Raw genomic sequence first — 18,088 nt, 5'->3', positions numbered from 1 at the left:
TTATCATAAAATGGCGAACCAATTTGAAAATATGCGAACCATATTGGAGTACCGTCAATTCACAGTATGTGACGAGGCAATAAAGGTATACTTCATGTAAATAAAAATTTCAAATGAAAATAAATTCAAACTGCATCAAATAAAAATAAAAAAAATTCTTACTTGATGAGCATACCTCATTCAAGCTTTGGCAGCGATATTTTGAGCATATAAAAAGCCCTGCAAACTGCAAAGATCAACCCAACAACATACTAGCAGTCAAATATTGAACTTAAAAGTAAGAAACCCTGACACGTAGTCCTTTACAAAGTATTCAATAAAAACAATTTCATTTTCATTTGATTAAATTATAAATTATTATACCTGTATTCTAAAAGAGATAGTGGAAATGAATAGTCAGGGCATTTTTGTCTTTTCAATTTTCCCCCATTTGCACAACAAAGGCCCCCACACTTTTCCTAAAAAATCAAATCGACCCCCCATACAGGGGGTAAAGTGTTAAATTATCATTTTCATAAAAAATCTTAAACAAACTTCACCTAAATATTCAACGGCCATATCTTCTCGTTGATACTAATTAAGTAAAACCGGCATTGATTTTTTTTATATATATAGAAAAACTACACGTATCCCGTAATATACAATAATTCAATTGATGCTACTTGACAGTTTGACTTTAATGGCATATAAGACTTTGCATATGCACGATGCTAGGTAGAAATCCATCCACATTAATATGAATTAATTAAAAAGAAGTAAGAATTCGAGACTTGGTTTGATTGGGAATGATAAAATGGCAGTGACTTCATCAATATGATAATACGATGATGAAGAGAATTATGGGTGAAATTTTTAAGAAACTTCAGGGATCAACGTGTATTAACGAAGAGTTTAACAGAAGTTAAGGCAATGACCAATTTGTGACGTTATTTGACATTTAAGGATGATTTATGCAGTTTTGTTAACACATAGACAATTTGAGCAAAAACCCATAACACGAAGTCTTGAGCAATTTTGTCAAAAAAAAAAAACAAAAAAAAAAGGTAAAAAAGGACCCTGAATTTTCGTTTTTCCGTCTTCCTATTTCTCTAGTTTCACTAGTCGCTACCAGTCACAAAGATTACCTAATAAAATCTTACTAGTTGCTGATTAATAACAACATCCACCAACAACAACGAAATCAAATCAATGGAGTCCTTAAGATTAAGAGGACCTCCTCGGCCACCATTACCTTGTTCCCAACCAGACTCCAAAATCACCGAACCTATCAAACATAACCTCCTCAAAAATGGCATTACGCCAACCCCTAAACTTATCCACACCCTCCGCAAAAAACACCTCCAGAAAATCAACCGCCGCCGCAACCCAATTGACCAAACTTCACAACAACAACAACAAGAACAACAAGAACTTGCTGACTTTGAAACCCTAAAAGCTGAATTCAAAACCTTCAATAAAGCAATCATTAAAGCCACAAAGGATCAAAAAGATGTGAACTTTAACTCCTTATTGGTAGGGAAACCATGGGAGAGATTAGAAAAAAGTGAGTTGATGGAGTATTCTAATGCCAACAAAGAGTTTGTTGGTAATGATAATTTAAAGTATGAATATTTGGAAGAATTGAGTGAGTTTATTGAAAAAGAACGGGATAAGTTTAAATGGATTTTGGATGATGATATTGAATTAGAAAATGGAATTCTTGAAAACAACAAGAATGATAATTGGGTACCACCCAGAAGAAAAGTTAGTGATACCGAAGCAATTCGATTTCTTGTTGATAAGTAAGTATGCAAATTGTTGTACTTGTCTTTTGGTATAAAGTTATAAACTTTGTAGATTTATTTATTTTAATAATAATTGTGTGTTGGTTTAAAATATATAATATATAGGCTTAGTGGAACAGAGGCAAGTATGAAGAACTGGAAGTTTTCTAGGATGATGAAACAGTCTGAATTGCAGTTTACTGAAGATCAATTGTTGAAAATTGTGGGAGGACTTGGTGATAAAGGACAATGGAGGCATGCTTTATCTGTTGTCAAATGGGTTTATGATTCTAAACAACATAAGCACTTCAAGAGCAGGTATTTTTTTTTTTTTTTTTTATTTTTTTTTATTTTTTTTGGTGAAGTTAATTCCTAAATTTCATTATTTTTGGTGCAATATAGGTCTTTTATATGTGAATAATTTAATTGAATTGTTGTAACTCATAAAGCTATGAACTTTATTCAAAGAATTATGTTATGATTCTATCTATGTGATTTGGGGTGTTTGGAACTATTTATTGCAACTTAAGTAAGCAAATAATCAGTTAATTGATGCTAGGGATAAGTAGGAAATAATCAGCAAGCGTCGATTTATTGGCGACTATTAGTGGCTAAATTGAACTCCAGGCTTGATTTAAAATCCATGAAAATTTGCTTCTACCATTTTCATGGCGTCTCTTTTCTATTACTTTTTCTATCATGTATGTATCTATTTTATTTTTTATTTACTTTATTTATTTTTATTTTGTTTTATTTTGTTCTATTTATTATTTTATTATTATTATTATTATTATTAATTTTTTTTCTCTCTTTTCTACTTTTGGGCCGGAGGTCCTCTTGGAAGCAATCTCTTTATCCGTCGAACAGAGAGGGGGAGGACTTTCTCTACTTTTGTGAGTGTTTCACTCGGGGTGGAGAAATGATTTCTCTTTATTCGGGGATAAAGGAAGGATTGTCTACGTCTCACCTCCCCATACCCCACACATGTGGGATTGGGTATGTTGTTGTTGTTGTTGATAAGTAGGAAATTTCATAGAAATCTCTATGACTACTTTTTGTATATTCTGAATATCTTTAGATAATCAAAAATTCCTATTTATAAATATTTCTATATGAAGCACGGTTGCAAAAATCGCTACTCGGGGAGTAACCTGTCGTGACTTTTTAGGGAGTACTCAGATGTCGACCAAGGTTGACTTTGACCGATTTTGATCAAGTTTTTTGACCGAGTTTGAGTACTCCTGATTTGCAAAACCGGGTACTCGCCGAGTAATTCCGAGTTATGTAACACTATGAACACTTAGTTAAAGGGACTTTATAAACAATTTTCTCCAATCACCACTTTGGCGTTCAACTTTTAACGATACATGTCATATTACTGGCTTCGTGGTTTGTTGACATTTCATTTTGGATTTTTGGTATTGGTAAGTCGTGTCTAACTGTCCATATAGTTTGTACATAGTCTTTACAATTTACATATTCATGCATATAATGTTATCTGCCTGTGTTTTAATTTTCAGATTCGTGTACACAAAACTCTTGTCAGTTTTGGGAAAATCAAGAAGACCCCATGAAGCCCTTCAAATATTTAATACGATGCGAGTAATTATAAAAAGCACATCTTGTTACTTATATACCAAAGTTGTATTTTGATCTTATTATTATGGGATGATGAATGAACTCTCACTTGAAACTAATTAATGTAGGGTGATTACCACATTTACCCCGATATGGCTGCATATCACTGCATTGCCATTGCACTTGGTCAATCTGGTCTTCTTAAAGAATTGGTGAGTGTAATTGATTGCATGAAGCAAGAACCTTCAAAGATGATCAAGAAAAATCGACGAAAAAATTGGAATCCAGTTCTGCAGCCAGACTTGGTTATATATAATGCCGTAAGTTGTAGATTTAAGTCGTTATCTATTATTAAAGATGTATGTAAGGGTAATTATGTAAATTTGTTGGCAGGTACTGAATGCTTGTACGTTATCTGGTGACTGGAAGGGAGTCCCGTGGGTGTTTGAGGAATTGAGAGCAAGTGGTCTGCAACCCAGTGGAGCAACTTATGGACTTGCAATGGAGGTACTCATTTATTTAAATATTTGTGTAGTTTTAGTTATTTTTTATGCTCTCAAATTGTATAGAGAAATTATAAGCTAAAGGTGCGTTAATCCGTTTGGAAATATATCAAACTTTCCTCCTCCATGTTTCTATCTTTAATTAACTTGTGTGGATTTTGAAAATGAGTTCAAATGCTGGCATATTGGAGCTGTAAAAACAGAGTAATTCTCTTTCTTTGGAAAGTCAAAAATTTAAAAACTTAAAACTTTTAATTAGAGTGTTCAAATATGTAGTTTTAAATTAGAAATGTAGTTTTCCATTTTCAATGCCATTTTTTTAACTTGTTCTCCGCAGGCTTTGTTTTTTCTGTAAAACAACTTCACTTTCAACTAAGCGCACTATAAATTTACAGTTGTACCTTATGTATGTAAATTAGGTTTAATTTTAGGTCAAGGGTACTTTATTAGGTTATATAAGATTAATCTTTTCACTATTTAGGGTGATGAAAATTTCATATCACTAATTATACGTATGTTGTAGTATTATACTATACAATGCCATACAAAAAGTTAATAATGTACATAACTTTTATAATGTTGTACGAATTACTTTACCGTGATTCCTTTGGTGAGTTTTGAACTATGGTTCTCACCGTTTTGCTTTTATAGGTATACCTAAATAAGTAATCACTGAAACCATTTCCATGGCTACTTTATGTACTTTTGGAAAATTATTAAAACAATATCATTTTCAATGACAACAATTTCACAAGTAACCCCTTCTTCGATAACATTTTTGTTTCTTCCTTTGAATGGTTATCGGGTAGATTTTGTAAATCGAGTATCAATTTGAATTTATGGTTACATAATCCTCTTAATTCTTTGTAATTTCCCTTTGTATTTTTGAAACTCTTTGCTAGTTTTCTGAATAAAATATTTGTTGTTAAAATAGATGTATTTATTTATAATCTTTTAAAAGCCTGCTCGACGTTAATAGTTTTCGTAGTAATATTATTACATGTCATTAATATTTTGAAATCTGTGAACTAAAAGGAGTGTTTGTTAATTAACACTTACGGTAACTTGTTGAAAGGTTATGATGGCGTCCGGGAAGTATGAGCGTGTTCACGAGTACTTTGAGAAAATGAAGAAAAGTGGTAATGCTCCGAAAGCCCTTACTTACAAAGGTATCCTTGTCGTCTCCCCTTTAACTGCATCATCATCATCATCATGACGTCATGCATGTTGATGAAGGTTACTTATGTATGTATAGTGTTGGTTAAGGCTTTTTCAAAAGAAGGTAAAGTCAATGAAGCAGTAGAGGCGGTCAGGGATATGGAACGCAAGGGTGTTGTTGGAGCTGCCTCTGTTTATTGTGAGCTTGCGTTTTGTCTTTGCTACAACGGGATGTGGCAAGAAGCTATTCTCGAGGTAATTTTTTTTTTTTTTGAAAGATATTCTCGAGGTATTTTTTTTTTTTTTGAAAGATATTCTCGAGGTAATTTAATTATTCTTTACACATGTCGTCAAATTTTAGTGGTCCTTCTTATGGATGGATGTGCAATTCACAGCCGATTATTGTGGTGTAATGAAATGTATTTGTATTTCGCAAATTTATTCTACATTTATATTTATATGATCCGGTTAGAATCTAGATAAGGGCAGGGTGTCCCTCCCAAAATTTGGGTAAGTAATGGGGGATTTGTAGCCCTTTGAGTTACGAATTTTGAGTTTTTGATACAACTAAAATGGAGTCCGTATGAAGGCCATAATGTCACCGTTTTGGTCATATTTATCTTTCATACGGTCTCACATTTTGTTAATTCGGAATCTCAAACGCTCGCATCTCGAATGCTTACAATTTTCAATTTTATTGTTTCCCGACATTCAGAGCCTTCCATCCGGAATTGTGATACTTTTATATTATATAGTTTTATTTGTTATTGATCTCAATGCAATGCTTATACGAATCGTAGAATATGTATACAAGTATATTAAGTAAATATTGTCGAACTTAATTATAAGGTTACATATTAGTGTAACTATTAATAATATCCTATGTTAAAATTGTTTGATCCTATATCGATATTGATTGGCGCTCGTTAAATGATACCAACTGCAGATTAACAAGATGAAAAGAGTTGCTCTAACTAGACCTTTGGTGGTTACCTTCACCGGCATGATCTTATCTTCCATGGATGGAGGGCATATCGGTAATTGTATACGAATCTTTGAAATCAGCAAAGACCATTGTACCCCCGACATTGGGATCATAAATGCGATGCTGAAAGTTTATGGGCGAAACGATATGTTTTTTGAAGCCAAAGAGTTATTCGAGGATACAAAGAGATGTAATGGTCATAATATTAGTTTGGGTCGTGATGGTCCATTTGTTAGCCCGGATGCATACACGTACGGTGAAATGCTTAGAGTATCTGCTAGCGCACATCAATGGGAATATTTCGATTTTGTGTATAAAGAAATGGTTTTTTCTGGGTATCAGCTTGATCCGAAGAAACACGCGTTTCTGCTTGTTGAAGCATCCCGGGCTGGAAAGGTATGTGCTTTTCTTATCAATTATCTCGTTACCCTTTTTAGCACCCTTATAATTTGTCCCGTTTGACATAAATTGCAACCCACATAAATGGGTTGAAATTGTCATTTCTTGTGGTGTTGAAAGACTATTGTAGCTTAAAACTTAATGAAAACGATACGATGTTAACCGTATTTATCTTGAAGTTCCATAACTTGAATTTTGTTTTTGTTTTTGATGTTTATTTCAGACCCATTTATTGGAGCATGCGTTTGACGTAATGCTGGAAGCTGGTGAAATACCGCCATCATCATTTTTTGTTGAAATAATATGTCGAGCGATGATCCAAGATGACTTTGACCGAGCTTTGACCATTCTTAACAGCATGGCTTGTGCCCCATTCCAAGTTCGAGAAAAGGAATGGAGAGGATTGTTTGAAGAGTACAAAGGTAAAATCACTAGGACTCATTTAAGAAAACTTTTCGACAAGATTGGTGGCACACATGATGTAGCAATGGAAGCCTCGGCCTATAAATTATCAAGACTATTGCAATCACTTTGTGGGTCAAAGTCAAATAACTCATATCGATCGAGTCCAGATGGTAACGTTACACGCGAGTCACCATCTGATGTTAAAGGAGGTGAATTAGACAGTATTATGGAACAATTTGCTGATGAGTTAACGATTGATGAATCAAGTGTCAAAATTTCTAATAATGAAAGGTCAAAGTTAACTAATAATGAGGATTTTGATGATGATGATGATGATTATGATTCGGAGGATGATTTCTTGACCGGTGAATTTGGAGAAATGGATGAATCCAAGAGAAGAAAGTTGCCGTCAGCGGACGGTATACTGGAAAATTGGAAAGAGAGCATGATGAAAGGTGGTGGTGTCTTTTTGCCATTTCAGATTGCAAGGAATTGATTTTAATTTGATTTCTTATAGGTTTATATGTAAGTTTATATATCATTTACTTACAACATAGAATCTAGTTTTCAGTTTTTTTAAAATACATATTAGCTTGAGGAAGTTTATGTCATATAAAGTGGTCATCGTTGGCTAGTAGAATAGACTGGTTCTCGATACAAATTCTTTGGCTTGAATAGAACTACAAAAGCTGTTGTACCAAACGGAGCTGCATTATTTGTATTTGGATCTTTTTTCACGGCTTAAATTAGGAATGAGATTGATTGATTGATACCGGTACTGAACCCAACCGTTCCTGTTTGCACCGAAACCAAAATAGCCAAAAACTAAGAACCCAATACTATAAGAAAGCCGGTACCGGTTGGGATTCAAACCTGGTACCGGTTTTTAGTATTTGCTAGCTATTTCTTAGAGAGCTTGTTTCAGTGAAACAATTATGCGTAAACAAATCCTACGTTGTTTGAGTAGCATAGAATTGAAGTCAAATCTGAATAACAATCTAACACCTAAACTCTAAAACAAGATTAGATAGAGTATGATACTTGGTTGTCTGGCTATAATGAATGAATAAATAAATTATTACAAATCAGTTTTTTTCGGGCCAAAAAAAAAAAAAAAAAGATCATATATTAAATAAAAGGTAATTTTCATCAGCAAGATGAAATCAGCATAAACAAATACAAGGAGAGGCCAGCATTCGAACTTAGGTGCCTTGAAAGCACATAAATTACAAGATTGAACAGTTGAACCCCTATTATGGCCTAAACCAAGAAACAAAAAAGTGTCTCATGAACAACCTTTGAAATTGCCAACTACACACTTATGATCTACAAGAAGCTTATAAAGAAATGTATCATAATATATCTCCATAGTGTGAGTAGTTATAAAAGGAAGATTATAGACTTATAGTAGTACCTACCTGGTAATAAGAGACTGGAAGAAAAAGGGGTACTTAAAAGATTCTTGTTGTACAACTTTGGTGGATGACACCAAAATCACCAGGTTAACACTCCAAATTGAATTCAACCATACACCAAGTCTAACCCAAAACACTGGAGTATTTGGCAATGTAAGTATGGGACTCAAGATCACAATATGACTATGGGGCTCAAGATCACAATATGACTATGGGGCTCAAGATCTACAGCTTCAAACAAGTATAATAATACAGACAACTACTTGGCCATTAAACACTACTTAAGATTCATGTATTTGACTAAACATACCATCGTTGTTGCTACCTAGTCTGCATTTCCTACCATCTGAAGATGATGGTTCCTTGACAATAGTCCTAGACCTCATGATCCAACCATTTGGGTCAAAATACTCCTTTTATTTCCTTAATCATCATTGAAATTGGAAACTGAAACAGGCCACAACATTCGCGGATTATGGCCTGTGTTTCATCAAGTATAAATAACTACTAGTAGTCATATGTGCTGCTAAAGAACAACAACTTCAAACTCAAGACTTTTACACAATCATAAGCAAATAAAACCAGTTGGAAAAAGAAAAAAAAAAAACTGGAGCCAAAAAATGACAATCAAGCATAATATATTTTGACACTATCTAAACATCAAATCTTTTATATTTGACCATAACCAGAACAACAAAACTATAACATAATAATCAATTCAACCAAAATTTGATCTGCAGGCAGTTTATCAAATTTATTCAAAATGATTATATTTTAAAAAAGATCATTCCAATACAACAGTAGCACCTAAATCCTTAAGCTTTGCCATAATTGATTCAGCTTCTTTTTTAGTAATACCCTTTTTAACCACCGCAGGTACCTTTTCCACTAAATCTTTAGCTTCTTTTAATCCTAAATCAGTAAAACCTCTAACTTCTTTTATAATCTTAATCTTCGAAGATGCATCATATTTCTCTATTTTGACATCAAATACAACCTTCTCGGCAGCTTTCACATCCGATTTTGCTCCGGCGGAGGCAGCTCTGGCTCCGGCTCCGGCGATAGACGAAGATCCAATTCCGGTGATCGCCGGACCATATTTGTTAAATCCCAACTTGTAACGTAACAATACTGCGTAATCATTTCTTTCGAGTTTCGTAAGGCTTAGAATCTCGTCGGCGATCCTTTCGAGTTTTTGCGTTTGAGTAGCTGTGCAAAAGTTATGTGAATGAGAGATGAATCTGGTTAACGATGATTTGGGTACGATTCTAGCCATCATTTTGTTGTATGGCTGCTGTTAAAAAGTTAGGGTTTCTAATTTGATTTGGGGGTTTAGGGTTTCGTAGCTTCTTTATTTTCTGATAAAAAGGAGAAGGGGGTAAGTTTGATATTTAGCTCGCCTCAAATCAAATTCCAAAAACTATAAAAAAAAAAGCCCTTCATTTATCACAACATTTAACTTCATAAGATGGAAGAGTTTTTAACCGAGCTCAAGTAATTTTTAAACTTTACCTACCAAAAGTATGTGCTTCCAAACATATTTACCCATTTGCATTGTTTTGTTTCTGTATTCGTTTTGATTTGATGATTAACATTTTTTCTTCATTTTTCCGATTACATTTATTTAATGCTTTTTTTTCTAGTTATTTTTTATGCTAAAGCTAAAGCTAAAGCTAAAAAGTTGATGTTAGAAATAAAAACTAGTATTGTGCATTCAAAGTTTCGATAAATCGAATATAAAATAATTAAAAATAGAAAACAAAAAGGAATTAATCAACTAACAAAAGTTTGAAATGTAAAACTTGAGATAAAAATGAAATCTTTCATAATTTATGAAGTCTATATATTAAAAATTGTCTAGAAAATAAATAAGTAAATGAATGAAATCTTTTTATATATGTTCATCCGGTGAAAGAACTTATTTTTAACCAAACCTATCGAGATATTATGTAAATGTTTTTGATCAAGCATATTTCACAGAGTTAAGGTGAACACACGCTTGAGTGCAATATTAATTGGGGTTTAAGGACAAACGATATTAGAACCTCCGATGATAGTCGTGGATAACCCACACCGAAGCCAGTATTATCCCAGTGGGGGGTGGCCGATCGTGAGTCCACCAACAACCTAGCATAAAAGGTTGAGTGCCCTCAAGACATGAAGGATTCATAGTCCGATGAACTTACCTAAAAGTCTTGAATCGATGATGAAGATCGTACAAATGTAATTCGTACGTGAGACTATGCTTTGTGTTACGTAGAATGTAACGTGTACCTCTTAGGGTTTTAGAGCCATGTATTTGTAGGCTAACGATTAGGGTTTGAATAAGATTATATCCCCTTATAATCGTGATCTCCTTTCCAAATTAACATGCGTTATTTAATGAACCCAAATATAGGTTGGTCTTATCGTTTAGCTTAGTGCTGATTTTGATAGGACACTGGATGATCTTCGTCACTATTCACCGGTGGGTCCTTCTGGCACAATAGAACTACCTTATTCATATACTTCATCTTCCCCAAAGAAGAATGACAAGCATACCACTTGGGAAGATGAACCAGTTGTATACAGAATGCCTAATCCTAGAAGAATGAATCCATATGAAGGGGAAACTCACAGGCTACAAATCACTGTTGATGAATGGCTAAGCTAAGTAGGGAAGAAACGAAAATGTCCCGTTCATATCGATTATAAACGTTCCATATTAATTGATTTCGTTGCGAGGTTTTGACCTCTATATGAGACGTCTTTCAAAGACTGCATTCGTATTTAAAACGAACCATAACCTTTATTTTATCGACAAGGTTAAAAAGACACCACCTAGATTATCCAGAAATGATAATCTAAAAATATCACACTTACACACTACCAATACATATTGGTTTACAATATTAATATGTTACAACAAAATAAATCTCGAATGCAGTTTTAAACAATATTATACAAGCATGCTGACACCAAATCTTGTCCATATATTAGCATGCAACAGCGGAAGCTCTTAATAATCACCTGAGAATAAACATGCTTTAAACGTCAACAAAAATGTTGGTGAGTTATAGGTTTAACCTATATATTTATCAAATTGTAATAATAGACCACAAGATTTCATATTTCAATATACATCCCATACATAGAGATAAAAATCATTCATATGGTGAACACCTGGTAACCGACCTTAACAAAATGCAAATAGAATATCCCCTATCATTCCGGGACTCCCTTCGGAAATGATGAATTCGAAGTACTAAAGCATCCGATACTTTGGATGGGGCTCGTTGGGCCCAATAGATCTATCTTTAGGATTCACGTCAATTAGGGTGTCTGTTCCCTAATTCTTAGATTACCAGACTAAAAAGGGGCATATTCGGTTCAATAATCCAGCCATAGAATGTAGTTTCATTTACTTGTGTCTATTTTGTAAAACATTTATAAAACTGCATGTATTCTCATCCCAAAATATTAGATTTTAAAAGTGGGACTATAACTCACTTTCACAGATTTTTACTTCGTCGGGAAGTAAGACTTGGTCACTGGTCGATTCACGAACCTATAACAAATATGTACATATATATCAAAGTATGTTCAAAATATATTTACAACATATTTAATACGTTTTGCTGCTTAAGTTTATTAAGTCAGTTGTCCTCGTTAGTAACCTACAACAAGTTGTCCACAGTTAAATGTACAGAAAATAAAGCAATATATATATTATCTCGAATCAATCCACGACCTCGTGTATACAAGCCTCAGGCTAGATCACAACTCAAAGTATATATAATATTTTGGAATCAACCTCAACCCTGTATAGCTAACTCCAATATTACTGCTGTAACGACCCTGGGTTTTCCATCTTTAATTAATAATGTTTATTATTAATATTTGTGATTTAATGAATGTATCTTTATACATTTACTTGTTACCGTACATGACTTTTTAATGCCCGACACGTCTTTGTGACACACGAACTTTACATGAATAATATTTTTGAATATTATTTACATTCATGATTAATTTTTTTATTAATCATTTTTAATTAACTAAGGTTACTAGTTAATTACTTGGGCTTTATTGGATTTATTTGTTAATTACTTGAACTTGGGCTTTTATTAATGTTAATGGACTTAGAAGTTCACCCTACTTATCTTAATGGATTAATTTAGGAGCCCTTTTGTTATAAGTAGTCCATTAAGACTTAACTAGTTAGTTAGTGTCATGAGAAGACTAGTTACTTGTTCCATTACAACACTTTCCCATAACAACTCACTTTATTACTACTTTGAGCCAAATACATGCAAGAGACTTGTGGACATTTCCTTTCCCTTTCTTTTGATTGAAACCGTCGGCCATATGGCTTGTAGGAGTGTCCAAAGTTTTTTTTTGTATTACTTCTCTACTTGTGTAAACTTCATTTCAAACACACACAACTTACTACACTTTTCTCTTAACACTTTCTCTCATCTTTTCTCTCCATTCTTGTAAGTAACAAGGCTTCTTTTTCATCCTCTTTCCCTCATAAAAACCATAGCCTAGATACATATACACCATCATCATGTGCTTGTTTAATTACTTGTCTTTGATTGTTGTTTACTTACTTGGTTTGTTGTTGTTTCTTTACTAGTTATTAAGAATCAAACTTTCTAGTTTGTTCTTCATTTTATCTTGTTCATACAAGAACATACAAGGACCTAAACTTTCTAGTTTATGGTTCTACCTTTGAAGTTTTAAAAGATTAAAATTCATGAGTTGTAAAATCATTACTTGAAGTTCATGTTGTAAACTTAAAGTTTATTTTCTTAAAGATCAAAGCCTTGGCTTGAATCTTTAAAAGTATGAACAACCATGAACTTGTTACTTGTTTATTTAGTATATTTCTTTATATTATGCATCTTTGAATTTGTGAATTTGGTTTAATGGTCAAGTATTACAAGTTAATCTTGATCTCATACTTCTTGAAACTAAAGTTAACTTTATAAGTTCAAGAACATGGAAGTATAACTTTCTAGTTATAACTTCATATACTTGCGTTGGATCTAAGTTTCTATAGCTTATGGTCTTCTTAATTTGTTGTAAATAAGAGCTTGTAAGCTTACATACACTTTTCAAGATGAGAATCTAAGTTTCATAACTTATGGTTTCATTAAAGTAAAGATTCAAGTGTTATGACTTAGGATTTAACTTAGTAACTTTAGATCTAGACTTTTGGGTCTTGGATCTTTAAGATCTAACTAAGAACTATGTTCTACAACTTAAGATCTTAATTATTTAGTTTACTTTCAAGTTTGTAGTTCAATATTACTTTTAGAGTTCATGTATGTGTCGGATCTAAGATCTTGATGTAACTTTGGTTCATCAAACTACTTGCAACACTTAATTGAGTTGTGCTACTTATCTTAGACTTACACTTGTGTTATTATGGTCAAAACTTGGTAAAGATGATGCAAACACATCAACGAGTTGTACACTTGAAGCTATATGCATCAAGGATGAGAACCGTGATGAGCATCGAGCACCAAGAACCCACTGGAACACACTGTTTACTGTTTTCTGGAACTGATCAGAATACCTGGGCTACTGTAAAGTTATTTTTAGTTAGCTCTGTTTGAGTAGATAATTTTTCATTTAAGACTCGTCTTAATCCGAGTTACGGTTTAGGATCTATGGCCTTCCGAATATCACTATGTCCTTTTAACGTTTTGCTGAAAATTCCGACCTACTCGCACTTAAACCGTCACCACGGTCAAACGAAGACGAGTTTGGTTCTAAAAATTGGTCAGCCTATAGGGGACTCATATACGGAGCCATGGTCACTGGTCTCACCTTATTTCAGTTTGTATAGAGTCCGTAGCGACTGATCGAAGTCAGTATTTGTTTTAAACTATTTTCTAGAATGAAACATACTTCATACTTTTGTTTGATGATGAATGATGATGACCCTTAAGACCTAATTTACATACATTTAAACCTTTGGGAACGATTTACTGACTTAGTAACTTTTGACTTAGGTTTAGGACCTTTTCGGACAACCATACTTGCTTACTTTTCCCGTGTCAACTTACTACTACTTTATCACTGTGAGTTATAGCATCCCTTTTTACTTTAACTATTTTGGGAACTGAGAATACATGCGCATTTTACGTTTTACATACTAGGCACGAGTACTTAAACTTTATATATTTGTGGGTTATACAACGGCATAAACTTTCCCCTTAGCTCGGTAACGTTTAGTCATTGGTCTTTGAACCGGTGAACACGAATCTTAGATATGGATCCATAGGGTTTGACATCCCCACTCGAGCTAGTAGTGCTAGCATTTAACGGGTGTTTAATACTTCGTAAATATACGCACGCGCCAAGTGTACTTTCAGGGGGTTATAAACGTTAAGTTAGTTACCAAGTGCCCACGGTTAAACATATACTTTATCATACTGTTTTGAAACGCTCTTTGTAGCACTGAAATCTCGTGGCCTACCTTACATTACTGTTATACTTAAACTATAGCTCACCAACCTTTGTGTTGACGTTTTTAAGCATCTTTTTCTCAGGTGCTTAAGGTTAGCTTGCTTCCGCTGTTGTACTAGTCATGCCTTGTAGACTTCCGCTGTGCTTTCTAGAGATGTCACCGCATGAAACACCTTATCTTGCATTCAAACATTATTACTTTTGAACAATGATTTGTAACGACCGTTGGGGTCACGCACTATTACTAATTGCTTCTGTTCATTGAAGCATACTTTTGTTGTAGAACTTTCGATGTTGGTTAAGACATCACCTTTGATTATGAATGCAAACTTCTTTTGAAACAACATATAGTGTTTGACCTTATAATGATCCTGTTGTTGATGGTCCGTACATGTTGATTTAGTACGGGGCGTCACAACTGCATATAGAGTGTCTATGGTTGTTCCGAAATATATATATAGATGGGTTGATATGATATGTCAAAACATTGTATTCGTATCTATGGTATCCCAAGATTACATATTATATTAGAATACATGTATAATACAATATAAGTTAGCTAGGATATGATTAATATAGATTTGTTACCAATTTCACGTAGCTACAACAAGCAAAATTATCCAATCTTGTTTTACCCATAACTTCTTCGTTTTAAATCCGTTTTGAGTGATTCAAGTTGCTATGGTTTCACATTAAACTTAAGTTTATGAATCTAAACAGAAAAAGTATAAGTTTATAGTCAGAAATACAGGTTACAAGTTGTTTTTGTAAAGGTAGTCATTTCAGTCGAAAGAACGACGTCTAGATGACCATTTTGGAAAACATACTTCCACTTTGAGTTTAACCATGATTTTTGGATATAGTTTCATGTTCATAAGAAAAATAAGTTTCCCAAAAGAACAACTTTTAAATCAAAGTTTATCATAGTTTTTAATTAACTAACCCAAAACAGCCCGCAGTGTTACTACGACGGCGTATATCCGGTTTTACGGTGTTTTTCGTGTTTTCCGGTTTTAAATCATTAAGTTAGAATATCATATAGATATAGAACATTTTTTCTTGAGTAATTGTTTGTAACGACCCGCCAAAATCGCTATTGACGCAGTACGTTATTCACCGGTTTCATTGCGAGGTATTGACCTCTATATGATACGTTTTGTAAACATTGCATTCTTTTGAAAAGGCACACCATAAATGAATATCTAAATCCATGGTTTTTAACATCTGATGATTTCTACATATAGACAATCACCGTAAATAATAGTTTACAATAATACATCCGTTGACAATGCAGTCAAAATAAGATACATGGTGATGATTTTGTGAATGCAAAGTTTTCTCTGTAACATCCCACCTTTTTCCGTTTACTTTTCCGTTTACTTATTCAAAGTCCGTTTTATATTTATAACATCTTCCGTTAATACGCGTTTTAAATTATCTCGTTTAGGTAATTCACGCACCCGAATGAAACTAGAGGGACCAAACTTGCCAAATGACCAAACCTTTGACTAGGTCAAAGGGTCAACACTTCACTCTCATCCATTCAATTCTTCTCTTTCACTTTTTACTACTTCCTTTTTTCTCTCTCAAGAACACCAACAAGAATTCATCATCTAAATTCGGATTAGGAAGCTAGCAACAAAACAAATTACATATTTGGAATCTTTGCAACTTCCTCTTCGATTTCATACCGATTTTATTACATTTGGGTAACTTTCTAAAATCACTAGATTTTGTATTCTTGATGTTTTTAACTTATAAAGTTGTTAATTAGTGTCTATGGCTCAAGTCTAACATGAATATATGATTTATATGCTCGATCTCGTTGTTTTAGTGTAACTAGCATGAACATGAAAAGTGTGTGTTTGATTTTGAGTTTTGGATGATTTAATGTTGTTGTTATGATAAAGCGCAAGTATTAAATATGTTCCTAGCATCATTAGCAACAATTTGATGTGTAGGTTGCTTTAGAAAACTTCACAAACTTGATTATTGATTTTGGTGAATTCGAGTTAGTGTTAATGAGCTTGAAATGAACTTTTGATGCTTTGAATGACACGAGATGTTATTAGTAAGTGTTTAGTTGTATTGTATGTTTAATTATCTTCGAAACGGCATGTCATTCATGTAAATTGGTTGCCCGAATCATTGAGTTGCATTTATGAACTTGAGTGCATTAAATGATGAGCATTGAATGTGAATTGGGTTGTTGCAAGTATTGAATTGTTTGTTGAAATGTGTTTAGTTGTGTTCTTTGTCAAATTACCTTTCCAACGATATAAGATACATGTTTTAAATGTTTAGGGATCATAAATTGCGTTAAATTGAAGTTTGGTTCGAGACTTGTAAGTTTTTAAAACAGTCTCATTGACTCAGGTGCAGATGCGGCGCATCTGACCTGGGATGTGAAATGTCCCGTTCATATTGATTATAAACGTTCCATATTAATTGATTTCGTTGCGAGGTTTTGACCTCTATATGAGATGTTTTTCAAAGACTGCATTCATTTTTAAAACAACCATAACCTTTATTTTATCAATAAAGGTTTCAAAAACATTACGTAGATTATTAAATAATGATAATCTAAAATATACTGTTTACACACGACCATTACATAATGGTTTACAATAGAAATATATTACATCGACATATGTTTCTTGAATGCTGTTTTTACACAATATCATACAAACATGGACTCCAAATCTTGTCCTTATTTTAGTATGCAACAGCGGAAGCTCTTAGTATTCACCTGAGAATAAACATGCTTTAAACGTCAACAAAAATGTTAGTGAGTTATAGGTTTAACCTATATATATCAAATCGTAACAATAGACTACAAGATTTCATATTTCAATATACATTCCATACATAGAGATAAAAATCATTCATATGGTGAACACCTGGTAACCGACATTAACAAGATGCATATATAAGAATATCTCCATCATTCTGGGACACCATTCGGATATGATATAAATTTCGAAGTACTAAAGCATCCGGTACTTTGGATGGGGTTTGTTAGGCCCAATAGATTTATCTTTAGGATTCGCGTCAATTAAGGTGTCTGTTCTCTAATTCTTAGATTACCAGACTTAATAAAAAGGGGCATATTCGATTTTGATAATTCAACCATAGAATGTAGTTTCACGTACTTGTGTCTATTTTGTAAATCATTTATAAAACCTGCATGTATTCTCATCCCAAAAATATTAGATTTTAAAAGTGGGACTATAACTCACTTTCACAGATTTTTACTTCGTCGGGAAGTAAGACTTAGCCACTGGTCGATTCACGAACCTATAACAAATATGTACATATATATCAAAGTATGTTCAAAATATATTTACAACAATTTTAATACGTTTTACTGTTTTAAGTTTATTAAGTCAGCTGTCCTTGTTAGTAACCTACAACTAGTTGTCC

The 18,088-nt window shown here is 33.3% G+C and overlaps 2 protein-coding genes across 2 annotated transcripts; one reads left to right on the top strand and one right to left on the bottom strand.

The window, feature by feature from the left end:
- The first annotated feature begins 1,132 nt into the window (after positions 1-1,132).
- Positions 1,133-7,512, top strand: LOC139894424 (pentatricopeptide repeat-containing protein At5g67570, chloroplastic). Its single transcript, XM_071877710.1, has 9 exons — positions 1,133-1,781; positions 1,890-2,081; positions 3,284-3,365; positions 3,470-3,661; positions 3,735-3,848; positions 4,920-5,013; positions 5,100-5,257; positions 5,949-6,383; positions 6,610-7,512. The coding sequence occupies exons 1-9, from the start codon at positions 1,189-1,191 to the stop codon at positions 7,285-7,287; spliced, it is 2,538 nt and encodes an 845-aa protein (XP_071733811.1). The 5' UTR covers positions 1,133-1,188; the 3' UTR covers positions 7,288-7,512.
- Positions 7,513-8,827: 1,315 nt separating this feature from the next.
- Positions 8,828-9,597, bottom strand: LOC139891820 (uncharacterized). The gene has a single exon (XM_071874825.1). The coding sequence runs from the start codon at positions 9,483-9,485 to the stop codon at positions 8,991-8,993; it is 495 nt and encodes a 164-aa protein (XP_071730926.1). The 5' UTR covers positions 9,486-9,597; the 3' UTR covers positions 8,828-8,990.
- Between the last annotated feature and the right edge of the window lie 8,491 nt (positions 9,598-18,088).

Source organism: Rutidosis leptorrhynchoides, chromosome 2, assembly GCF_046630445.1.
Source record: "Rutidosis leptorrhynchoides isolate AG116_Rl617_1_P2 chromosome 2, CSIRO_AGI_Rlap_v1, whole genome shotgun sequence".
In the NCBI taxonomy this organism is placed as follows: Eukaryota; Viridiplantae; Streptophyta; class Magnoliopsida; order Asterales; family Asteraceae; genus Rutidosis; species Rutidosis leptorrhynchoides.
Note: the sequence above shows the minus strand (reverse complement) of the source record. Positions and strands in the feature narration are given on the sequence as shown.